Source organism: Rattus norvegicus, chromosome 2 (genome assembly GCF_036323735.1).
Source record: "Rattus norvegicus strain BN/NHsdMcwi chromosome 2, GRCr8, whole genome shotgun sequence".
NCBI lineage: Eukaryota > Metazoa > Chordata > Mammalia > Rodentia > Muridae > Rattus > Rattus norvegicus.
The window spans coordinates 117,232,349-117,258,603 of NC_086020.1; the positions used below are offsets into that span (position 1 = coordinate 117,232,349).

The 26,255-nt window shown below is 43.3% G+C and overlaps 1 protein-coding gene across 5 annotated transcripts in view; it reads left to right on the forward strand.

Moving 5' to 3' along the window:
- Window positions 1-8,176: 8,176 nt before the first annotated feature.
- Mfn1 (mitofusin 1) overlaps window positions 8,177-26,255 on the forward strand; it is a 47,493-nt gene continuing 29,414 nt past the window's right edge. For 2 of the 5 annotated variants that reach the window (XM_039101680.2, XM_039101681.2), the window contains exons 1-7: window positions 8,304-9,625; window positions 10,168-10,196; window positions 11,897-12,015; window positions 14,454-14,589; window positions 18,850-19,012; window positions 22,939-23,063; window positions 24,255-24,363. In XM_039101680.2, coding sequence (XP_038957608.1) covers window positions 11,904-12,015; window positions 14,454-14,589; window positions 18,850-19,012; window positions 22,939-23,063; window positions 24,255-24,363 — 645 coding nt within the window. In that variant the 5' untranslated portion in view covers window positions 8,304-9,625; window positions 10,168-10,196; window positions 11,897-11,903. Of the gene's footprint in view, window positions 9,803-10,167; window positions 10,197-11,896; window positions 12,016-14,453; window positions 14,590-18,849; window positions 19,013-22,938; window positions 23,064-24,254; window positions 24,364-26,255 lie in introns of all 5 variants that reach the window. The other 3 variants (XM_039101679.2, NM_138976.2, XM_063281273.1) reach the window with 3 other exon arrangements.

A 26,255-nucleotide genomic window follows, 5' to 3' on the forward strand; every position in this document is an offset into this window, starting at 1 on the left:
ATGATGTCCAAATCTCTGTGTCTTTATTCAATCACCAATCATAGTCGATCCTACCATGCTCATTTTAACTCACTGAAAACCTGGGACAAGAGGCGATGGCTCATACTTGAGTCTAAGCACTCAGGAGAGAGATCTGAAGAGCAGAAGCTCATTGTCTTCAGATACAGAAAGTTTGGGATTCTATCACAACCAAAAAGGAAAAGAAAAAAAAAAAAAAAGAATCTTTAGGGCTGGAGGCATGACTCAGTGGTTAAGAGCACTTGTTGCCTTGAGTTTGGTTCCCAGCACCCATCTTAGGTGGTTTACAACCACCTGAAATTCTAGTTTTATCTAAGGTTATCCGGTATCCTTTTATGGTGTCTGCACATGTGGCATTCACTCAAACACATAGAGTATTTTCAAGCTAAAGTCTTCAAATGAGTTACATTCTGAGGCACCGGAGTAAGGACTTCAGAATTTGAATTAGAGGGAACATAATGCAATAAATAGCTTCTAACATGGCAGTATCAAGAGAACAATGTATATCGCTGTATTTTACTAACATAACGATATGGTCCAGGAGTAGTAATACAACACCAAGAACCATGGGTGAGTACGGTGCGCAGTCCTATAATCCCAGCACTTGGGAAGCAGAAGCAGGAAGATTAGCAGTTGAGATCATTCTTACCCACATGGCTGAGTGTCAGACAGGAAGTAGAACAGAGATCACCTGAGATCTTGCCTCAAAACAAATGGACAGAGGAGCTGACCTGGAACCTCACCATTCAGGAGACTAAGGTACAAGAACAGCTCCTGTCTCAACTAAAACCATAACACTGAGAATGAATAACTCAGTGAACAGTCTCACAATTCACTATTTCTATTTTGCATGCCTGTATTCCTAGAAAGTCACTTCATATGATTATAACCTGTTAAGTATCTCCTAAAACTTAGGGTCTTAGCAGTTGAATAGTTTCTTGTAAAAGAGCAGCAAGGTACCAATAAGCCAAGGTCACATTACCCAGGTTTGGACTATAGCCTAAAGCTCTGGCTGTTACACCACTGCACACAGTGGCTCTTTGTCCTTGAAGTGCTTTTCAGAACTTCACTCCAAGCTTCTTGGTAGTTCAGTTATTTATACTTGTTGGAAAACACATAATTCAAGGAATTTGGCTTTCAGGAAGCAGACTTAAATTTTTTTTTTTTTTTTGGTTCTTTTTTTCGGAGCTGGGGACCGAACCCAGGGCCTTGCGCTTCCTAGGTAAGCGCTCTACCACTGAGCTAAATCCCCAGCCCCTTAAATTTTTTAATATGTATTTTAACTGATAGCAATCAGAGACTGAAGAAAACAAGTTAATGCCATTCAGTTTTGTTCATTTGGATGTGTTTAGCATGAGACCAGATCCCACTGAGTTAATAGGCCTTAAATTGCTGCTGTAGTCCATCCAAACATTTAAGCTTAATGGTTTTTGGAAAAGCAGACTTGGGTGGTTCTCACTTGAATTCAAGGCCAGCTTGGTTTAATATTACAGCCAGGGCTATATAGAAAGACTGTCTCAAAAGAAGAACAAAAAATAAATAAAACAAAATTATTGGTAGAGACCTATATTAGAAGGTTCCTGATGTCAGCCTCTGGCCTCCAAACACATGTATACCATATATACACAACCTACACCAATCAAACTGACATCAAAGAAAATGTGACAGTGATATAGACATGGGAGAAACTGGATAGGTCCTATATAAATGAGTGAAATTTAAGAATATGGAATTTTAGCTAAGAAGAGATCTAATATCTTGGTCAAATGGACTTTAAATTAGAATAAACACAATTTATAATTATCTAGCAACTCTTTCCCCTGAGACAAGTTTTCTCTGTATAGCCTTGGCTGTCTTGGAACTAGATCTTTAGAACAGGCTGGCTTTGAACTCAGATCTACCTGCCTCTGGCTCTTGAGTGTGAGTGTTAAAGGCATGCACCACCACTGTTAGCATTGGGTGCATCTGTGGACGGCCACAAGCTCTTTATAGCCAGCTCCTGGACCTAGAGATGAGACAAGTCATCTCCAGGTGACAGCACCACTCCTGCATCCATTGACATGGCACTGACTGCACATCCCTTTGCACATGCATTACATGTGTCATGGCCCGGATCAAAGACTCACCCTTCCCCCTTCCCCGCCATCTCTCTTCTTCCCCTTCACGCTCTGATCAGAAGCCGTCTCTGCCAATAAAACCTCCCATGTGAGAGCTGCCGCTGATGTGATGTCCAGGAATGCACGGCATACTCTAACAATCACCATCAGGAACATCTCTAGCATCTTTAAAAACCGTTTTCTTTTGAGAAAGTGAAAATATTGGGGCTGGAGAGATTGCTCAGTGGTTAGGAGCACTGACTGTTCTTACAGAGGTCCTGAGTTCAAATCCCAGCAACCACATGGTGGCTCACAACCATCTGTAATAGGATTTGATGCCCTCTTCTGGTGTGTCTGAAGACAGCGACAGTGTACTTACATATAATAAAATAATAAATCTTTTAAAAAAAAAAGAGAAAGTGAAAATACACCCTTTGATTCCACTGAATATTACTGATGCCTAAAAGAGAACGTGCATGGGTTGAAGGTGCACAGCTGGTTTCTACTCTCTGCTTAAATAGACCACGACCACAAACGATAGATAGAACGTTAAACAACTTTTTCAGACAACACAAGATATTTTATTTTACATCAATCATCCTAAAGCTTGTATTTCACCGTTTTTCAAATGAGCAAACAGGGGCTGGAGAGATGGGTCAGCGGTTAAGACTGACTGCTCTTCCAGAGGTCCTGAGTTCAATTCTCAGCAACCACATGGTGGCTCACAACCATCTGCAGTGGGATCTGATGCCCTCTTCTGGTGTTTGTCTGAGGACAGCTACAGTGTACTTATAGATAATACAATCTTTAAATGAGCACAGCTGTGAAGATCTATTAGTGCTCAAGAATGCAGGTAGATGGCTGCTCAGTGGGTAAAAGTGCTTGCTGTTCTAGCCTCATGACCCCCATTCAGTCCCCAGAACACATGGTAAAGGGAGAGAATCTTTTGTTACTGTTTTTGGGATTAGGGTCTCACTATGTAGCCCTGGCTGGTCTTGAACATGCTGTATACCAGACTGACCTTGAACTCTCCTGCTTCTGCCTTCTGAGCCCTGGGGTTAAAAGTGTGTGCTAGGCACCTAACCTTGAGATTCTTTATACTTTTTGAAACATTTGTTTGTTCGTTTGTTTATTGTTTATGAGTATGGTGTAGTATGGTGTAGTTGTCTTCGGACACACCAGAAGAAGGCACCAGATCCCTTACAGATGGTTGCGAGCCACCATGCAATTGGTGAGAATTGAACTCAGGGTCTTTAGAAGAGCAGTCAGTCTTAACCGATGACCCATCTCTCCATCCCTGAGACTCTTTATAATTTTAAAGTTATTTCTGTGTGTTTTAGTGTTGAGATTGTCTTACTTTCTGTTGCTATGACAAACACTATGACCAAAAAGCAACTTGAGGTGTTTTCTGTTTGTTTTTTGTGTGTGTTTTTTAAAAATGTTTAAATTTTTTCCTTTTTGGATATTTTTTATTTACATTTCAAATGTTACCCCTTTCCCGGTAACCCCCCAAAACCTGCTATTTCCCCCTGCTTCTATGAGGTTGCTCCCCCACCTACTCACTACTCCCTCCCACGTCCCTACCCTGACATTCCCCTACACTGGGGCATTGAGCCTTGGTAGAACCAAGGGTCTCTTATCCCATTGATGCCCGACCATCCTCTGCTACATATAATGCTGGAGCGATGGGTCCATCCCTGTGTGCTCTTGGGATGGTGGTTTAGTCCCTGGGAACTCTGGGGTGTCTGGTTGGTTGGTATTGTTGTTCTTATGAGGTTACAGATCCCCTCAGCTCCTTCAGTCCTTTCTCTAACTCCTCCAATGGGGTCCCTGTTCTCAGTCCAATGGTTGGCTGTGAGCATCTCCCTCTGCATCTGTCAGGCTCTGGCAGAGCCTCTCAGGAGACGGCTCTATCAATTTATAGTCCATCATTAAGAGACATCAAGGGACTGAAGCAGAAACCATGGAGAAATAATGTTTACTAGTTTATTCTCCAAGCCTCACTCAGCTTGCTGTCTTATACAAACAACCAAGGATCCCCTGCCCAGGGGTGAAACCTCCCAAAATGGGCTGGACCCTCCCACATTAATCAAGAAAATGCCTACAGATATGCCTAGAGGTCAGTTAGTTGAAGGCAATTCCTCAGTTGGGCGCTCCCTCTTCCCAGATGACTCTGGTTTTTGTCTGTTGACAGAGGGATTAGACTCCGGACATTCTGCACACTAAACAACACATTGTCACTGAGTTATTCGCTAGCCCTTAGGTATGTTGCATTTAGCTGTATGTTGCATGGTAGGCAGGTACACGTATGAGTGCATTAGTCGCTAGAGGTCCACAGTGAGCTGCTTTCACTATCAGTCTCCACCTTAGCTTTGGAACCAGTCTTTCAAAGAACCCAGAGCTCACTGATTTGATAGCCAAGCCAGCCAGCTCCAGGAAGGTTTCCCTCTAGCATTAGGCCATAACACATGCTTCCCTAGCTTACTGTTTCCCCCATGAGTGGCTGGAGATTGGTATCCAGGTCTTTATGCCGTCATAGCAGAAACTTTATACCCTGAGCCTCCCCCTCCCCCCACTGTCTCTAAGCAATCCACTGGGTGGGTGTGGGGGGGGGGGAATGACACTCCCGGTATGTTATCTGTTGTCTTTTATCAAACAAATTTTAGCTGGGTAGTGGTAGAGTACTCCTTGAGACCAAGGTCTTGGAAAACAGGCAGTTCAAGGCCAGCCTGGTCTATGGAATGAGGTCTATGACAGAGAAACCCTGTCTCAAAAAAAAAAAAAAAAAAACTTTTTAAAAAATCTGGCGGGCTGGAGAGATGGCTCAGTGGTTAAGAGCACCGACTGCTCTTCCTGAGGTCCTGAGTTCAAATCCCAGCAACCACATGGTGGCTCACAACCATCTGTAATGAGATCTGATGCCCTCTTCTGGTGTGTCTGAAGGCAGCTACAGTGTACTCATACAATAAAATAAAATCTTAGAAAAAATAAATTTATAAAAAATCTGGCATGGAGGGCAAAGGTATTGAATCTCTGTGAGTCCAAGGCCAACTTGTTCTAAGTAGTAAGTTCCAGAATCCAGGACTGTCAGGTCTATATAGAAAGACACCGTCCCTTAAACAACCCAAAACAAAATCTTCAAATTTAGGGAAAGTGAGAGCACAGACCTGAATTCTAGCACTTGGGAGACTGTAACAGCAGGTTTGTGAGCTCTAAGCCAGCCTGGAACCTAAGTATTGAGACCCTATCTCAAAGAATGGTAGGGTGGGGGCTTGGGGATTTAGCTCAGTGGTAGAGTGTTTGCCTAGCAAGCGCAAGGCCCTGGGTTCGGTTCCCAGCTCCAAAAAAAAAAGAAAAAAAAAAAAAAAGAATGGTAGGGTGGGAAGGGAAGGGAGGAAACTCTTAAATTTACTATAGAAACATTCATCACATTTCCCCAGTATAGTGCTGTGTCTTGCTTACAAAAGTCTCTCCAACAGATTACAGACGAACAGAACTGCTTTCCTACTCATTTTTTCTTGTAAAACATTTACTTCATGTGTGTGGGTGTTTTACTTGCACATACATATGTGTACCATTTACATGTCCTGTGTCTGTGGAGGTCAGTGGAGGACATTGTTAAGGCCTAGTAACTGTTGACTGTCTAGCCAGCTGTTTTAAGCTGTTAATAATGTTAAGGAAACTTTTTCATATGCTGGTACTAGGAAACTTTCTCATGCTCTGGCAGATTGCAGATTTTGTTATGTTCTATGCTTTGGTGTTCTTGGAAAACATAGAGATCAGTTATAGTTAGCCACGTAAGCTGGGACCCGATCCAAAGCAACTGTCCAGCTGCACTTACTGAACCTATGTTTGAGCTTTTATGGTTTTTCTTTTACCTTTATAAGCTACCACTGGGATGAACTCCAACATAAAAGAAACACCTGCACCGGGGCTGGAGAGATGGCTCAGTAGTTAAGAGCACTGACTGCTCTTCCAGAGGTTCTGAATTCAATTCCCAGTAACCACATGGTGGCTCACAACCATCTGTAATGGGATCTAGGCACTTTCTTTTGGTGTGTCTGAAGATAGTGACAGTGTACGCACATATATAAAATAAATAAATCTTAAAAAAGAAAAAGAAACACCTGCACCAATCTAAGAAACTTCCATTTTGAGTAGAATAAAGTAGGTGTCAAATAAAGTTTAAGCTCTCAAGACCTCCCTGGGAAACAACATCCTACTTGGCAGAAAGAGATGTGTACGAGGGTAGCTGACATCCTGGTTATCAAAACATGAATGTTAGGCAAGGCAAGTCCCCTGTCACAGTTGAATACCCCAACCAATGAGAAAAGAAATGTATAACAAAGACATGTTCCTAAGGAGAAATCCCTTATCCCTAAATCCTGCTTGGTGAAACAACTTGGCATAGATACTTGTGGATTTCAAGGCTTAAAAGATTTCTAGGATTCTGGCTTGTGGTTGCAACCAACTCCCTACTCTGCGGCTCTGATTGATCAGTCCTGGGGTGAACGTTCAATAAACTATCCCTGTTTGAACTGATATCAGACTTGGTGTGGTTTGTGACTCCTGGACCCCAACAGGCATCTTATTCCCTGAACTGGGAATAACAGCTTCCAGGTTGAGTGCTGAGAAGAAAACCTGGGTCTTCTGGAAGAGCAGTTAGTGCTCTTAACTACTGAACCACTTCTTCAGCCCCCTATCTGTTGTCTTAACATTTCCCCTATTTTATTCTTTGTATCCTGTAAGACCCAACCCTTGGTCAGTGGTACTTACTTCGAGACACCCCTGAGTGAGGCACTGAGACGCAGGTCAATGTAAAAGCAAGAGGTTTATTTTCCAGCACGTCAGGGTCAACCCTCAATCAGTCTCTTGAGGCCAGTGACTCAAAGGTGACCCTGAATGGCTATTACAAGCAGTTTTATACTTTTTAGGGGTACAGGTTACACCAGCAAGGTTACAGTTTAAACTTATTGGCTAAGCATATTGGCCTCTGACCTCCATATGGGCCTGACTAACCAATCAGTTAGAAGGTAAAAAGAGCAGAAAACAGGAAGAAACTGCCCGCACACTTCACTGTTCACTCCCACTCAAGAGTCTCCAGTCTCCTGTTTTAGACACTGTTACTCCCATAGAACATTCCTTAAAATAAAGATCTTAGCTTCTGCACCACAACTGAAATACAGCAACACTTCTACAGCAAAACAATGAAATTGCTCTTGGTCATTTGCATGTAAGATTAATAGTTTTAGGTAATTTTTTTTTAGAAATAATTTTCGTTTGTATTTTTTGAGACAGGATGGCCTCCACCTTGAGGCAATTCTGTCTTCCCTTTCCACATGCTGGGGTCAGCAAGCTACCATGCCCGCCCCACCCCATCCCCCAGGTGATGGTCTCACTATACTTAGCCCTGAGTTAGAACTCCTGGGCTTGAACAGTCTTTCAGCTTCAGACTCCCAGTAGGTGCTGCTATACCCCTGCTTCTAATCCCCATTCAGGAAAAAAAAAACTTTGATACAGAGTGGGCATGTAGCTTAGAGGTAGAGTGTTTGAGAAGTAAGACTTTGGGTTCATTTTACAGCTCTACTTAAAGATAATAAAGAAAGAAAGGAAGAAAGAGAGAGAGAGAGAGAGAGAGAGAGAGAGAGAGAGAGAGAGCGAGCGAGCAAGCATTAAGTGGAATCTCTTTCCACACAGTACCTACAGCAACCAAAGTAACCTCATGATTTGGGAGATTCAAGTTAGTGAGAGTTACAAAGGCAGACCTTGCCTCAGTGCAAACAAACATACCAAATTTTATTATTCTCCCTGCCAAAAGTTTTCCATTACACCTAAAACCATGTCTTGTGCATATAAACATTTAGAACGCTAGCCTTTAGCAGATTTCAGCAGAATTTCAAGTTTAAGGCTCATTTAGGCTAAGTACTGAGACCCTGATTTAAAAGTCAGACTTCTTATCTTAGCTTTTATTATTCTACACCTGCCTTCCTTCCAACATTTATTTCGCTCACCCTCATCCCTCATCTTTCCAACACTCCACCATGCTTGTCTTTTTTTTTTTTTTTTTTTTTTTTTTCCGGTGCTGGGGACCGAACCCAGGGCCTTGCGCTTGCTAGACAAGCGCTCTACCACTGAGCTAAATCCCCAACCCCTCAGAGCGGTCTGTGCTCTTTTTCTTTCTTCTTCTTTTTTTTTTTTTTTTTTTTTTGGAGCTGGGGACCGAACCCAGGGCCTTGCAAGCGCTCTACCACTGAGCTAAATCCCCAACCCGCAGTCTGTGCTCTTAACCGCTAAGCCATCTCTCCAGGCCATGCTTGTCTTTTATTTTATCCATCTTACCACTGTGCTTTCTATGTCTTTGGACAGTTTTTCTCCAGAGATTCCCAGTAATGGTCCTGGAAAGCCCCGAGAAATGACATCATCCTTTCAGAAAACACACACCTATTTGGCTCCTCATTTCTTATTTTTCTTCGGACACTCTATCCTCTTGCCCTGTTTTTTGTCCATAATAGTAAGCCCAGTCCAAAATGACCTCATTCACTGTGCATGCTCGATAGTTACCTATCCAACAGAACCACAGTTTTTATTTATCTAGCTCTTTCAGGTGCCTATCAGTGTCTTAAGCACTTTACACACTTTCCCACAACTCATAAGGTAGGCATTTTTTTAGTATTTTATAGATGAGGTACCTGCCGTTCACAGAGATGAAGGGGCTTCCCTTGCAAAAGCATCTCATTTGCTAACAAACTCCCAGGACACCTGCTGTGGAAGCTCTCCAGGAAAGTGGAACACAGAGTCTTTGGGCTTTACCCTTGATCAATCAATCAACGGTTTAACAAGATTCCCAGGTGATTCCTAACAAAGTTTAAATCATGGACAAATTAATTTTCTTAAGTAACACCTCTTACAGTAAGTAGAAACACACAGCTCTCTCCAGTAACCCCAGAAAACCAATCAAGACCAGACTTTTCCCTGTTGGCTTGATAAACAAGAATCTACGTGGTTTTGGGACGCCCCCTCCCCACTTCTCCCCGCTACACCCCAAGATAACCATGGGCATCTTTTCATACATGGCGCCTTTGAACTTTGAAGACTCTGAAGGGAAAATACTCTGAAGGGGAGGAGTTATAAGATGGAACAGAAAACCCAGTGATTAAGAGTGCCTGCCCAAAACAAACCTCGCCTTCTACCCTGAAGGAAAATGGCACTCGCAATATATGCAGTTCCGGTTGCGGAGCAACAGCCAATAGGAGATCCGAATCACCGGAAGTATCCGCCCCCAGCCCCTCCTTTGGGCTCCTCCCCGCTCTCCGGCGGACGAGACAGCCAGGGAACTGTGGCGGAGCAGTGGTTGCTGGGTGACAGTCGGGAGCTGGGACGGAATGAGTGACCGCTGGCGGGTGGCGACGCCCGGGGTGACCTTCGAGCTCCGGACAGGCGCAGCGCGAGCGCCCTGACGGCAGGGCCGGGCAAGAACGACCGGCGGCCAGCCTGTGGGAAGGCCTGTCCAGGTAGGAATCCAGCCGGCTGGGCAGGCTTACGGCCCACGCGGCTTCCTCTCCCCACGCACCTCCTCCGCGCCGTCAGTTCAGGATTCTGGAGGGAGCCACCCTCCTGATGACCTCGGCGCTACGTTTGCCGGCATTAGTGTGTGATCGTTTTTGGTGGCTTTTCATGGGAGCTTCCAGGTTGAACGTCTTTCACTTTAGATTTAACATTACTTTTAAGTTTGGGGACTTTGGCTTGAAGCCTTCATGCCTCCTTTAGGTCTTGACCCCGTAATTGTGACGAAAGCTGCTGCCTTCTTGATGCTTGTACTGTATTGTGACCTGGACATTTTATTTTCTTCTCTACACCTCTAACTGGGAAAGTTAATAACTTAGTTATGTTTTGAGATCTTGGCTTCCTCTGACTAACCCAGGTCCCTGAAGTCCTTAAGAGTCACATGCACACAGTTTAGCTAAACTAGTTTGGAAAATAAATTAGGAAATACAACCAAGATTTCTGTCACTAGCCTTTACCGATTTTACATTTATTATATTTACTTTTCCAGAACTGAAGATTGGGCCCCTCACATGCTAGGTAAGTGCCTCTATACCCCTAAACTCATTTCTAAACGTCTGGTTTTGAGACAGAATGGACTAAGAGACCCAGGCAAGCCTTGATCTCACTCTGTTGACTCTGTAGACTTGAATTTTCAGATTTTTCTGTGTTAGGCTCCTAAGTAACTGGTTACAGGCAAAGGGGGGGGGCAAATTTCATGCGTTTTAGTGGGAGATCACCTAAGAGTGGTCTTTTGTTTCTGACTAACATGGTTTCTATAACTAAGTAAATAATACCAAAATGTATTTGATCTATTTGGTCAGGTTAATTTTTTGCTATTAGGGAATTGAGACATGTCAGGCATGAACTAGCAAGTATCAGAATAAGTATGATTTTAAAATGTTTGTTTTTAGATTTTTTATGTGTATGTTTTTCCTGCATTTATGTATGTATGTTTAACCACAGTTCCTGCCCAGTGCCCTTGGAGGTCAGAATAGTGCATAAGATCCCCTGGAACTGGAGTTACAGGTGGTTGCAAGCTACGGTGTAGGTCCCATAAACCTGATTTAAATCCTGAAGAGCAACAAGTGTTCTTAACCCCTGAGACATCTGCCTAGCCCCAGAAACATGCACATTTCAAATGTTTTTGTTTTTTGTTTTTGTTTATTTTTGAGACAGGCTTTCTGGTTGTCCTGGAACTTTCTCTGTAGACCAGGGTGGCCTTGAACTCACAGAGATCCGCTGTCTCAGAATGCTGGGACTATGCGTGCATCACCATTGCCCACCACTGCCCTGTTTATCATATGGTTTTTTTTTTTGGTTTTTTTTTTTTTGGTTCTTTTTTTCGGAGCTGGGGACCGAACCAAGGGCCTTGTGCTTCCTAGGTAAGCGCTCTACCACTGAGCTAAATCCCCAGCCCCTATCATATGGTTTTTAAAATAACATTTGATTTTTGTGTGGAGGCGTTAGACTTTCACAGTTTGGCTGTATAGTCTTACTGGTTGAACCATTTTGAAGGATTCAGAGTTTTTTGTTTGCTTGGGCTTTTTTTTTCTTTTTTCTTTTTTTCTTAAAGATTTACTTAGATATAAGTACACTGTAGCTGTCTTCAGACGCACCAGAAGAGGGCATGGGATTCCATTACAGATGGTTGTGAGTCACCATGTGATTGCTGGGAATTGAACTCAGGACCTGTGGAAGAGCAGCCAGTGCTCTTACCTACTGAACCGGCTCTCCAGCCCTTGTTTGGGTTTTTTGTTTTGAACAAGGTTTACCAAGGCTGGCCTCCTTCAGTCTTGTCACTGCTGGGATTACAGACCTGGGACACCACACCTCCTTTACCATTCACCTACTTCCTTATTTTATGTATAGGGGTATTTTGGCTGCATGTATGTGCAACCAAGTTTTGGTGTACCATGTGTGTACCTGGTGTCTGTGGAGGTCAGAGGAGGATATCTGAACTCCTGGAACTAGAGTCCTAGACAGTTGTGAGCTGCCATGTGGGTGCTGGAATAGAGCTGGGTCTTGTAGAAGAGCAGCCAGTTCTCTTTAACTGTTGAACCACCTCTTCATGCCGAGCTTTGGTGATGAGGAAAGCCCTGCTATGTTATGTTGTCCAAGTAACCCTGGATTTCCTGGCTTGAGTGCACCTCCTCCCTCAGCCTGTCCAGTAGCTGAGACCCCAGGCATTTATCACCCGGAGGCTAATGACTGCTTTTCTAACCTTTTTCTCACCCTAGGTGCATAATGGCAGAAACCGTATCTCCACTGAAGCACTTCGTGCTGGCAAAGAAGGCCATCACTGCGATCTTCGGCCAGTTACTGGAGTTTGTTACTGAGGGCTCACATTTTGTTGAAGGTTGGTGCCTCTTAACATAGTAAGATTACTGTTGAAAATGTACACAAATGTTTTATTATTTCAACTTTAGTTCTTCATTTTACCTTTTCGAGATCAGGCTTGCCTTGAAATGGCCGTGTAGCTTCTAATCCTGATCCTCCTGCCTCTGCCTCCTGAGTGCTGTGTACACACGCAGGTGTGTGCCCTGCCCAGGTTTAATTGTGGAATTCACACTGCTGTATTCTGGGAAGGATGAGTGAGCGAAAGCATTTCACAGGTCAGAAAAGAGTGTGCTCTGTAATAGTGGAGGAGCCTTTACTCTTCCTAAATAAGTAGGTAAGTGAGGACTGCCCTCATTTTAAAGGCACAGTGAAGATAAGCAACTTGCTCAAGGTCACAGAGCTGGAAGTGCCCTGCAGTCAGGGAGTCTATATGCGGCCAGTACTTGTCTCCACCCGGCTTTGTCAGTTCTCGTGAGGTGTGATTGCTTTGTGGGAGGATAAATGTTTACTTTCTGTTTGTGCAATCGCTCAAAGGTAGCCCCAGTTGTCTCACCACAGCATATTAATTTGGAGAGAGCCATTGGGATTTTTTCAGGTTTTAAGGAGATCTCTCCGTTAGGTTTATAACGAAAAGTGAGGAATTCCTTAGAATATCTCCAGTGACCATGGGGAAGCATTTAATTTCTTCTTTGAAAAAAAAATCCCCCCTTGTTTCTATAAATCTCTGTCACCAGACTGTGAGCTTCTTAGGAACTTTAGGTATCTCCAATTCCAAATGTAACATAATTTTTTTTTCTTTTTTTCAGAGCTGGGGATGGAACCCAGGGCCTTGCGCTTGCTAGGCAAGCGCTCTCTACCACTGAGCTAAATCCCCAACCCCCAAATGTAACATAATTTAAGTTTCATTGAGTAAAAAAATTAAAAAATTTGTTTCCAGTTTGGGAAGAATTTGAGCTAACAGTGACTTGTGAAAAATGTTTCCTATAGTTGATAGGAAGTAGAACTGAAGTTAAATTTAGTACTATCTTGTTTTGCATTCTGTCAGTTGTAGATCAAACACTATGCTGGGAGCTAATGAAAAGGCAGGATTTAGAATCTGAATTTACTTTGACTTGTTCTAAAACCTAAGTGGAGGGATGTTGGAAAAAAAGGCTAGGAAGCGTGAGATGAGAAGCAGCAAGGACTGTAGCACTTACGGTAAGATGTTACAGATTGTGGTCTTGGCTTGGAGGTGCAAGTTCCTGAGCCACAGAGCACGCTCAGTGCCAGTCTTTCCGTTATTCAAAGTTCATGTGTTTTATGAATGTTCTTGAAATGCAAAATGAGGTGTGAGACACTTAAGCTTATTCCCTTGAGCACTGAATTAGTTTTAAGTGTCCGAGGTTATAATAACCAAGGGTCTCCATGTCCAGCAGAAAGAAACTCTAGCTGTTTCTCTTATTGCTGGAACGGGAAAAACGTGAACATGAGACTCTTTTTCCATCACTGGTTATGTGGACAGTTACCCCGGTCTGAGAAGCTGTAATACCAGTCTGTAATATCTTTCTACTTTTTCTCAGTGTTCGGACTGCTGTGTTTCTTCCTGTGGGAATGAATCCACACATGTGGGGGGAGCCAGGGCCTGCCCAGCTCACAGACTTTCCCACCTTATTATCTGAGGAGTAGGAAGCTCAGCACGGGGAAGTCCTTTCCAGCTCAAGGTTGGATTGAGCACAAATAGGTGGCTATTAACTTATTTCTTCCTTAGAATTGTGTTTTTGTTCCTATGTGGCTTGTACCTTTGAGCCCTAGAAAAGTATTAAGTAATCCCTTTGACTGAGTCCTTGAATTTTCTCTTTTTTTTTTCTCTTTTTTCTTTTTTTTCGGAGCTGGGGACTGAACCCAGGGCCTTGAGCTTGCTAGGCAAGCGCTCTACCACTGAGCTAAGTCCCCAACCCCCAAGTCCTTAAATTTTGTTTTGTTTTGTTGCTGTTTTTTGAGACAGGGTTTCTCTGTTGCCCTGGCTGTCCTAGAACTCTCTTTGTAGATCAGGCTGGCTTTGAATTTAGAGAGATCTACCTTCCTCTGCCTCCCAACTACTGGGAATAAAGGCATGTGCCACCATGCCCAGCCCTTGAATTTTTTTTTTTTTTTGTTTGTTTTTTTTTTGTTTTTAGCTTTTTTTGGCCTTGTGCTTCCTAGGCAAGCGCTCTACCACTGAGCTAAATCCCCAACCCCTGAGATTTTTAATAGTCTTGAAATTCTTTTAGGCAGAATCCTTGCAGAGGGCATTTACATTTCTATCAAATACCCATCACACACATTTTAAAAAAGAAAAACTTCAGGTACTCAGGTAATCAAATAACATTTTTACTTTTCAAGCGATGTGTTAGTGTAGAACAACCCAAAATGTATACAGTTGTGTAATTAGCAGAATTTATTCGTGTCACTTTATCTAATACCATTCCAACTTTGCAGCAACATACAGGAACCCGGAACTTGATCGGATAGCAACCGAGGATGATCTGGTGGAGATACAGGGCTACAGAAACAAGCTCGCTGTCATTGGGGAGGTGCTGTCTCGGAGGCATATGAAAGTGGCATTTTTTGGCAGGTGAGCCGTCATCATCTCATCTGATGTTCTCGGCTCGGGTCACCTTTTCCTGCTCATGGCCCAGCTTGTCTGATGACTTGGGCTGTGTGGTCCTCTTGCTTAAACCCACAGCAGTTCCTACTGGGGTTGAGTATTGCGGCTGTTAGCTTGTCCACCTCCCCACTGGACGTGGGCTTTCTGAGAGTTGGTATACGGTATGCTTCTGCTTTCTGTGGACTCATGTCACTGAGAATGACTGCATCTCCCTTTCCCTAATGTCACTGCCCTCCTCTCCCTCCATCCCCTCCTTCCCCCTCCTTCCATCCCCCTCCATCCCCCTCCCTCCCCCTTCCTTCCTTCCTTCCTTCCTTCCTTCCTCCCTCCCTCCCTCCCTCCCTCCCTCCCCCCCCCCTCTCTCTCTCTCTCTCTCTTTCTTTCTTTCTTTCTTTCTTTCTTTCTTTCTTTCTTTCTTTCTTTCTTTCTTTCTTTCTTGTTTTTTGAAACAGTGTCTCTGTGTAGCCCTAGCTATCCTGTAACTCACTCTGTGGACCTTGAACTCAAGAGATCCGCCTGCCTCTGCCTCCTAGGTGAGTGTTTGAACTAAAGGCACATACAACTGCACATGGATTATTATGTGTGTGTTCTACAAGACTCAACTCATGATTCCCAGAGGAGAGCAGGGAGCACTGCATGTCGTGTCCAGGTGATGGAGTGATCTTCGTCACATATATATTCATGTAGCCATCAGGAGTTGGGCTGGAGATGTGACCTGTGATAAAAAGTCTGCCCAGTGTGCCTGATCCTGGATTGATCCCATCACTGCAAAAGGAAACGATCAATTCCCTGCTCACGAGTGCTCTGTTCACTCCTTGGGACACAGACAAGTGACTGTGTGCTTTATGTCTCAACTATCGTTTTTACTTTTTAACCAGTAATGGTGTTTCTTTACTAAACTCATGCCATAGAACCAAGCTGCTTCTTGTCTTATGGCCTTTGCAGTTGTATTGTTGGATCTCCCCTCACTTGTTACCTCAGAAGGATTCCTGGCTACTGCATCTTAAAGATCCTTCTCAGATGCTGTTCGTTACTCTGCCTTTTTGAGACAGAGTAGCCAAAGGGGCCATGGCCTGGCTCTTCTGTGTCGGCTTCCTTTTTGTTTCTAGTAAGCAGTGTGATATTGTGGTGCTAGATGCCCACTGAGCCAGGCTGTATGGCATGCTTGGCGGGTACCCTGTCACATGGCTCCATCCCCAGCCAGTCCTTCTCTTAACATATCCTGGTCAGTCTCTAAGCCTTTCACGGTGTTTTCTTATTTTGTTTTACTATTTGAACTACTTGGCACAGTATTCTTGGGGTCTCACATAATAGTTTAGGTAGAGGCAGCTCCATGACATAGGCTTCACCAAGATTAGGGTGAGGGAGGAGGAAGAGAGACCTAGATGGTGGTAACCGAGGTTTCCTTTGAGGCTAAGAGATAAGAGCAGGTCCCTGACTTGCAGTGGCTGACTTTGTTCCCTACCTATGTATGATGTTGCAGAAGTAGTGTACACCCCTATGCAATATAAGATGCGCTTAGGCCATGGCTGGGATCGCTCAGCTGATGTTGGGGAGGTGAGGTGCATTTGTATTTTCACCAGCATATTTTCAACTTGCTGTGGGTTTGTTAGCTTTAAACACCATAAGCTAAGTAATATTAGCATTGGATATGAGCTGCCTCAAAGCCCATTTCTTGCAGAGAGTGGTAAATGGGAAGGGAAAGGGAATCCTTAATGTGCTCAGAGAACTGTATGTTAAGATTGAGATACTCGGGAACATTAGCAAGACAAGGAGAGAGAAGTAGTCCTGTTTGCCAAAGCCCTCACAGAGCACTGAAAGTTCTGTATTCTTTATGTTTTGAAAAGTAAAAAGAGAGGATTCACAGTTAACAGTTAGAGTGTAGAATACAGAGGTCAGTCAGATTGGGTGGGAATAGGAGGTAGCAGGCAGAGAAATTTGAAGAGCTTGGCTTGTGAAGTTAGACAGGAAGGATTAGTAAGATATAAAATAGTAACCATAGTAACCAGGGGGCAGGAGAGACGGCTCAGTGATTAGGGCCGCTCACTGTTCTTGAAGAGGACTAGGGTTCAGTTCCTTTTAATTCCAACTTCAGGGGATCTAATACCCTATTCCAACTTTCATGACCAGTACATGCACCTGGTACACATACACATAAATAAAAATTATTGGGGTAGCCTAGAGATTAACTAGAAAGGTAAGAATTCCAGATTACTTTGGATACATGACATTCATTGTGGTAGGTTTATGAACAGATGCTTGTGTTCACGCGATGTAGATGTGTATGCTTATTAGGCATCCAAATGAACTCCCAAAATGCCAACTTGGATACTTTAGATTGCAACCTAGGTAAATTCTAGGAAGTTATTGGTGATTGAGATCTGGGGAGATGATGAGATAATTCACTGGGAAACGACAGAATACTAAGTTTCTGGGAACAGGTCAGGAAAGCTAGGAGTGGTTGGTATACTAGAATAGAAGCGTATTTGGTATTCATGGCCCTTTCTATCACAGACTTGTTAAAACCCTTAGGATTTTCTGAGTGATAGGAATAGCTTTTATTATTTATAATGAGCTCCTTTGACCATACCTGAATTTATGCTAATGAGCCTAAATGAGTTAGGGCAGCCCTTGGATAATTTTATGTTAGGGCTAGTCATTAAATGATTTGAGAGTTAGAAAATTTGGGTCCCCAGGACGTGGGTGGCTGGTGGCTGGACATAAAGCTTTATGGAAGAGAGTCTCACATGGTGGGACATGGCATAATCTCAGTATTGTCCCACACAGGAGCAGAATTGCTTGTGCTTGGGTCTGATTCTAAGGTTCAAAATGTGCCAGAGGGCTTGGCATCATTGGTGCTTTCCCAGATTCTAGTGGGGGTGGGAGACCCAAACGAGTAGTCAGAGGAGAGGGTTAATCTTTCAGAGAAAAGGTGGTTTTTTAAAAATTCATTTTCTTTTTATATGTATCATATTTTATCTGCATGTATGTGTATCATGTACATGCAGTGCCTCTGGAAGTCAGACAACAGTGTCTGGTCCCTTGGAACTGGAATTACATACAGTTGTGAGCCACTATGTGGGTGCTGAGGACTGAACCCAGGTCCTCTGTGAGAGCAGCCAGTGCTCATTGCCCTTGAGTCATCTCTTGCTTCAGAGGGTTACTCTGAAGGAAGGTCAAAGCATGCTTCTAAGCTATGGTGCACTATCGTCAGAAGCCACTGCTGTAGAGAGTAAGGTAGCTATAATTGTCCCTGGGTACTTCCTGGGCAGACTGGGAGCAATTCCACGGAGTGAAAGTGTGCACCTTTGAGAGAAGATGCTGTTTTCTAGCAAAGCAGAAGCTAGCTAGACTAGCTTCTGAGAATTGAGTGGACTGATGAACGTCAATCTCTGACGGGGACAGGCGGTGTCCTTGGGTTTCAGAAATGTACTGATTGCTGTGCATGCATAAGAAATTGCTCAGAACTCAGACAATTAGAAGCATTCACATTGTACACACTGATTCTTAGTTCAGACAGCACACAGTGGAGACAACTTGTCTTTGTTCTGAAGATTGAGGGTCACTCGACACTGGAGGGTGGAGTTGTTTGGTGTCTTCACTCACATGCCTGGTACAGCACTGCCGGGCGGGCTGCAGTACTTGGACACTCAACCTGCTACCTTGCCAGACCTCCCATCAGCCTGACTTAAGTGCGGCACAGCAGTCAGTGAAGTTGACCTCTTCTGTGGCAAGATTCCCAGTGCATGTGACCCAGTAAACAGGAAAGAGCTGCCTTGCCTTTTATGTCCAGCCTTGGAAGCCACCCAGTGTCACTTGTGAATCAATTACCACCCAGCCCAGATTGAACATGAGACATTAGACTCATAATAGGAAAAATACCACACAATTTTGATGTTTGTTTTCAAATTGCCACAAAAACAAAGCAACAAAGGCTAAAGGAACGTTTTTCTTGGTACTCTCTTTTCTCTAAATGTACATTGCTGATATTTAATAGTGCTTGTTTCCTTTGGCTGGTTGTGTTGTTTTATTTTAATGTCTTGTGTAGCCAGATTCTTGGTGGACCCATCTCCACCTCCCAAGGGCTAGATTACAGGTGTACTCCGAGGTGCACTGGTTGATGTTGTCTTGTTTTAAAGAGTGCTGTCCGTGAAACTGAATGCTTTGAAAATGTTGTTTTGAGCCCAGTGAAGAGTGTTTTTACTCCTTGTTTCGCATGTTCTTTAGGACAAGTAGTGGCAAGAGCTCTGTCATCAACGCAATGCTGTGGGATAAAGTCCTCCCCAGCGGGATTGGTCACACAACCAACTGCTTCCTGAGTGTGGAGGGAACTGATGGAGATAAAGCCTACCTTATGACCGAAGGGTCAGATGAGAAGAAAAGCGTGAAGGTATGCTGCCCAGCCCATAATGTCCCTGCAAATATCTAGAATTGTAAGATTTTTGTATAATGTCCACCTGGCTTGCTCTACATGGAAGAACTTTGATATCTACTTTCATAGCTTGCAAAGACATTGCTAATATTTTGAGTTCTGAAAGTTTTTCTGAGAGCTAAGTTACTGGAAATATAAAATCGTTAACTTGTTTTACTAGGGGTGTGGGGGATAGAACTCAGGGCTTTATATATGTTAGGCGAACTCTACCATTTTATTTTTATCTTATGCACATGAGTGTTTTGCCTGCATGTCTGCCCACCACATGCATGCAGTGCTGTTGATGGCCAGAAGAGAAGAGGGCATTGGAGCCCCTGGAACTGGAGTTAGGGAAGATTGTGAGCTGCTGTATAGGTGCCAGGAACTGAACTGCAGGGCTGTTCTAGAAGAACAGCCAGTGCTCTTAGCCACCTAACCATCTCCCTAGCACCCAAATTAAGAGTTTTCTTTAGAAACTAAGATTTAGTAAAAATAGTTTTAATTTTGTCTTTTTTTTTTTTTTTTTTTTTTTTGAGACAGTGTCTCACTGTGTTACTATTTCTGGCTTAAAACGCTCCATGTAGACTACACTGGTCTTCAACTCACAGAGACTGGCCTGCCTCTGCCTCCTTACCACTGAGATGTATATGCACCACTATGCCTTTGCCGTTTATAGTTTATGGATATGATCTCTCAGTTTTCCTCATCTACGCTCTCTGCTTCAAGTTCTCTTTCTTTAACATTGTCTCCTTCCCCTGCTCCCAAACTGAAATGACTCCCAAGGAGTGGCTCTCTTTAAGGTAATAGACCTTTAGTCCAGTACAGTAACATTTTACTATCACAGCTGTAACAGCTCATACCTCATTGAGTACTTGCCTTCTTACAGTTAATATTTTGAACACGTAAAATAACTCACACCTTAAACAAAGCCGGGGTTGGGGATTTAGCTCAGTGGTAGAGCGCTTGCCTAGCAAGTGCAAGGCCCTGGGTTTGGTCCCCAGCTCCAAAAAAAAGAAAAGGAAAAAAAAAAACAAAAACAAAAACAAAAACAAAGCCAAGCCATTTACGCAGTGGTGGATTAATGCAAGGCAGGTAGACTTTGTGAGTTCCAGGCCAGCCTCTGCAGTAAGACCTTGTTATAAAACAAGACAAATGCCTCAAACCTATTAAATTTTATTTTATATATGAGTGTTTTGTTTGCACATATGCATGTACACCATGTGTTTGCCTGGTGCCATGGAGGCCTTAAGAGGGCTTTAAATCCTCTGGAACTGGAGTTGTATGTAGATGGTTTTTAGCCAGTATGTAGGTGATAGGAATCAAACCCGGATCCCCTCAAGAGCAACAAGCACTCTTAAACTGCCGAGCCATCAATTTTGTTTTATTTTTAAGCGTGTGTGTGTGTGTGTGTGTGTGTGTGTGTGTTTGTGCGCGCGCGCGCGCGCGCGTCTGTCTGTCTGTCTTCTCTGTCTGTCTGTCTTGTCTGTCTGTGCATCTGTGTCTGTGTCTACATGTCTGCATGTACACTCACCGAGAAGTGTCAGTGATGGTGAAATTGGGGGAAGAGAGAACTGGAGTTAACAGTTGTGAGGGCTGGAGAGATGGCTCAGCGGTTAAGAGCACCCGACTGCTCTTCCAGAGGTCCTGAGTTCAAATCCCAGCAACCACATGGTGGCTCACAACCATCTGTAAAGAGATCCGATGCCCTCTTCTGGTGTGTCTGAAGACAGCTACAGTGTGTACTTATGTATAATAAATAAATAAATCTTAAAAAAAAAAAAAAACAGTTGTGAGAGGTAACAAAGATACCTAACACTGTTACCATGGACGTTTGCCTCAGCTTCATTCAAGACTCTTGAGTTCATTGGATGAGTAGATGTTTCTCTAAGCCCTGATTTTTTGGTGTTTGGATATTTCTGCCTATATGTCTATGTATCAAATAGATGTGGTGCCTGTTGAATCCAGAAGAGGGTGGTTCCCCCTGGGATTGGAGTGGGCAGGTAGATCCTAGGAAGCAAATCCTAGGAAGTCCTCTGGAGGAGCAGCCAGTGCCTTTAACCACTGAGCCATCTCTCCAACCTCTGCCTTTTTTTTCTTTTCTTTTTTTTTTAAGAGTCACATGTAGTTGAGTGCTGGCTTTGAACTAGTTATGTAGCCAAATATTACCTTTCTACCTCGCAAATGCCATGACCTTTCTACCTCCCAAATGCCACAACAGAGACAACAGAGACATGTATCACACATTTTGTGTATGCAGAGCTAGGGATAGAGCCTGAGGCCAGGCACCACTGTACGAACTGAGCCACATTCCCATTCTACTAGATGCTCTCAGTAAGAGCTGCGGTGGTGTGTGAGCTGTGGCCTTGCCTTAACTGATTTTCTAAGTTTGCTTTAAGCCCCCTGCCTAAATTAAGTTGTTTATTTAACTCACATGAGTTACATTAAATATGTACATTGGTTTTATAAGTTAATATGCCTGACATCTTAGCTTAATAAATAAGAATGGTTTGGGATTTAAATGATAAGGGTTTCAAGAAGTTTTTTGTGAATAGCTGTATGTTGAGAGACAAAAAAATCCTTTCTTGAAAGACAGATTTGGCTCTGCCTCACAGATTTGAGTGTGGTGCCCCACAACTATAATCTTAGCACCTCAAGAAGCTGAGGCCTGAGGACAGTCATGAGTTTGGGCCAGTCTAGGCTACAGTGAAAACTTGTCTCAAAAGAAAAGGGTGGGGGGGACAGTGGCATTTGAATTGACCTCTCATTTCAATAGGATATTTAAATCAATTTTAGGAACTTTTTTTAAAAAAAGAATTATTTATTTTAGATATATGAGTGTACTATAGCTGTCTTCAGACACACCAGAAGAGAGCATCAGATCCCTTTACAGATGGTTGTGAGTCACCGTGTAGTTACTGGGAATTGAACTCAGGACCTCTGGAAGAGCACTCAGTGATCTTAACCACTGAGCTGTCTCTCCAACCTGAAACATTTCTTTTAAATGAGTTTCTCCCATTATAACTAGGCAGTTCACCCTCATTTCAGAAGACCCAGAAAATACAAATTTTCAAAAGCAGCCGACTCCATCACTCGTTCTTTACTATGAATAAGACCCATCAGGAGTTCCACTGGGCTCTGTTACTAGTGTCTTATTTGTTTAGTGTTTATGTTTCTAAACACTAATTGTTTGTAGCTGGTATGAAGAAATTTCCAAGAATTTTTTTTCTATTTGGTTGTTTTAAAACCCAGATGTCTTGGGACTGAAGAGATGGCCAGTGATAAAGAGTGCTGGCTGCTCTTGCAGAGGACCTGGATTTGATTCCCAGCTCCCAGCTCCCAGCTCCTCCCAGCTCCTCCCAGCTCCCAGCTCCTCCCAGCTCCCAGCTCCCAGCTCCTCCCAGCTCCTCCTAGCTCCTCACAGCTCCTCACAGCTCACAGCTCACAGCTCACAGCTCACAACCATCTGTAACTCCAGTTCCAGGGTATCTGGTGCCCTTTTCTGGCCCTCGAGAGTACCAGGCACACATATTATACACTGATACACATGCAAGCAAAATACTCTGGCACATTAAGCGCACGCGCGCGCGCACACACACACACACACACACACACACACACTTCAGTGTGATATATGTCTCACAACCAGTCCCCCTCATATTTCTCAAGGTTGTTCAGGTTGTTTTATTTCAAACCATTTGAAGTTCAACTTTCATTTTTGCAAAAGTTGTTCAGTTGGGCTTAGTGGTACACACTTGTAAATCACAGCACTGAAGACGCAGAAGTTAGATGGTGAGAGCAGGCCAGTCTGGCTACAGTTAGCACTAGTTTGGGTTAAAACCAAGTAGATGTTGTGCCAAACCATAATATTTTTAATTTTTAATTGAACCCTTCTTTCCTCACTTTAGACTGTTAATCAGCTGGCCCATGCCCTCCATATGGATAAAGACTTGAAAGCTGGTTGTCTTGTGCACGTATTTTGGCCCAAAGCAAAATGTGCCCTCTTGAGAGATGACCTGGTTTTAGTAGACAGGTAAATTTGCATCTGAATTGTGTTTTTTCTGGACTTACTAGATAGAATAGTGCTGTTTATCACACTTCTGTGGTCAGATACCTGACAGAAAGCAGGGAGGGAGGGAGGAAGGATTTGTCAGGGAAGCTGTTGCAGCCTGGGCAGCAGGAGCAGGAGCAGAATCAGGAGCAGGAGCAGGAGGCCGTCTGTCACACCATCACACCACACCTGTGGTGGGAAGTGGAGGGCTGACTCCTGGCCTCTACTCCTGCTTCCCTCTCATGTAGCTGTGGAGTCCAGGAGGATTTCAGTTTCTGAAGTTAATGGAGTGCTTTTGGAATTTTTCCATTGCTTTCAATAATACACATTTTTATGTGGCTTAAATTTTATTTATTTAGTTGTGGCATTGGGGGTTGAATCAAGGACCTTTTGTTTGCTATGCAGCTATTCTGCCCTGAGCTACAGCCTCGGCTCCCATGGTGTATTTATTTTAAAATCCTCTTATCAGTGCTTCACAAAGTAGTATGCATCAGTTGCATATTTTCTTTCCTGTAGTATTCAAAGGATTCAAACATTTTGGTATGCTTTTTGTTTCCTTAGTTAGAAATGTAACATTCTGTAGAAACCATTCAGTTTTGATGTTTTTGTTTATTTTTTATTATTTATTATTTATTTATTTATTTTTTTTTTTGAGACAGGGTTTCTGTATAGCTCTGCTTGTTGTCCTGAAACTCACTATATAGATCAGGTTGGTCTCAAACTCACAGAGATCTTTGCTTCCTGAGTGCTGGGATTAAAGGTGTGCATCACCATGCCTGGCCCCAGGTGTTTGGTTACTGTTGTTGTTGTCGATGTTGCTTTGTTTTTGTTTGTTTTTTAAAGGTATGCTTCTAAGTTTCACCTCTAAACTGTAATGATTGGAACTATAGCTGATTTGGAACAACTTATTGCCATTTACCTCATCTGTTTTTATCATTGTTACTCTTTTCTACTTTCAGGAATCAAAATAAGAGGTTTGAAGTATTAATTTATGTTGCTCATTTTGTCAAAAACATTAAAATTTTCTAGACATCAGATAGATGACTAAGAAAATGTCTGCCTTTTAGACTTCAAATGATAGAAAAGGTTTTTTGTTTTGTTTTTAAATCTGTAACCCAGATTTTGTTTTTTAACAAGCATTGTATGATGCAGTGTTTGCTTCCTTCCTGTTAGCCCAGGTACAGATGTCACCACAGAGCTGGACATCTGGATTGATAAGTTCTGCCTTGATGCTGATGTTTTTGTTTTGGTGGCAAACTCGGAATCAACGCTGATGAACACGGTAGGATTTACTCTTGCTAAGCTTGGGGTGGCGTCTGTCCACTTTAGTTCTGTGAAGTGAGGGGCAGTCAGGTGATGAACTAGGAAGAAACTGAGGCCTGCGCTTCTCCAGGGCCAGAGGACTGTTTCTAGCCTGCTATAGCGTTTACTGCTTTCAGTAGCAATCTGGGGCTCAATGGATTTAGCTTCTAGTTAGTGTTTATGGGGTTAAGGTGATACTAGTGTGTTTGCCTGAAGAGCACAGTTCCTAAGGTTGCTGTGGTATTTACTTATCAGTCTTTAGTAGACTGAGCCATCCTCCTCCTGCCTCTCTGTCATGCATCAGGCAGAGCTTTTTCTCCTCAGGTTCCCATCCTAGCTTGATGCACTGTAGGTTTAAGCTCATCTGTGTTTACCCTGACTGGGAAGGTTCTCTATCCAGAACGACCAGATCATTCCAAGGAAATATTCAGAGTTTAGATATCTAATATGCAAAACAGTAACGTGTTATTAAAGATTGTTCTTTATCTAAAGTGTATGAGTGACTGAGCACCATTGTAACCAGGGTGTCACCATGAGGCCTGTTTTGGTTTTAGGGTCTTACTATTACAGACACCAGGCTTCTGCTGTGATTCTGGTAGTGCTTGTAACCTTGCTCTGGGAGAATCTGCCCAAGTGTTTTGTAGAGGACTGCCATCATTTGGGTGATGGCTAAGTCAAGGCCTTGCACAGTGTCTAGGGATGGATCTGACTAGGATCTTGACTAGAATCTGACTAGGACTATGTAATGAAGAAAGGGCAAACAGATGAAAACATTGAAAGGCCAGGATTGGGAGGGCTGGGTTTTCTGATGGAGAAACCACATCCCCGCCTCCTGTTCTCAGTGTGTTTATTATGTGTGTGCAATAGAGAGGCAGGGTTAGTGCATACAGCCAAATAAGGAGATGGGTTATAGATAGGGAAGGGAGCACAGTTAGGTACAGCTCAACCAGGAGACAGGTTTAGTAGGAACAATCTCAGTAGGAGCAGTCTTCAGGGAGGGAGAAAGCTGTGGTGGACATTTCTACACACAGTGTCAGCATCCCCACATGGACCATAGAAAGGCCTTGTGAGCTCAGGGCGGCCTGAGCTGTGTGAGACCCCAAGCCCATCGCTGTCACCAGTTGCTTCCTTCACGGAGCTCTACCTGTTTCAACTCACTCTGCTATGTCTTTGCCCTGAGCAGACATGATGCTTACCTCACAGCGTTTATATAATGTTCTTCACTTGAGCTTAGCCAAAAGGCCTAGAGGTGGCCCATAGGATACTTGCTCTGGTACTAGAGTTTGCACAAATATCTTACATTCTAATTACTTACCTGACTTTTGTTATTGTTGAGACAGGGTCTCACCATGTAGCTCTGGCTTATCTGGCACTGTGTAGAACACCCTTGAACTAACAGAGAGTTGCCTGTCTCTACCTTGGACTAATGGTGTTCCCCTACCACAACCAGTAACTTAACTCACTCTTTTTTTTTTTTTTTAAATATGTGTGTGTGTATGTATGTATGTATGTATGTATGTATGTATGTATGTATGTATGTATGCGAGCACAGTGTCTCTTGTCTTCAGATACACCAGAAGAGGGCATCGGATCCCATTACAGATGGTTGTGAGCCACCATGTGGTTGCTGGGATTTCAACTCGGGACCTCTGGAAGAGAAGTCAGTGCTCTTAACCGATGAGCCATCTCTCCAGCCCTTAACTCACTCTTGAAAGTGATTTGGACTAACCTGTAACACTTGGGGTTGTTATCAGATAGTCATCTCTGTCTATGCATACAGACTGATAAGTATTAGTTGGATTTCAAGAGAGTCTGGCAAGAGCAGGAAACCCTGCTCCTTTATGTTTTGATTTCTGAGGGAAAGCTAAGTGT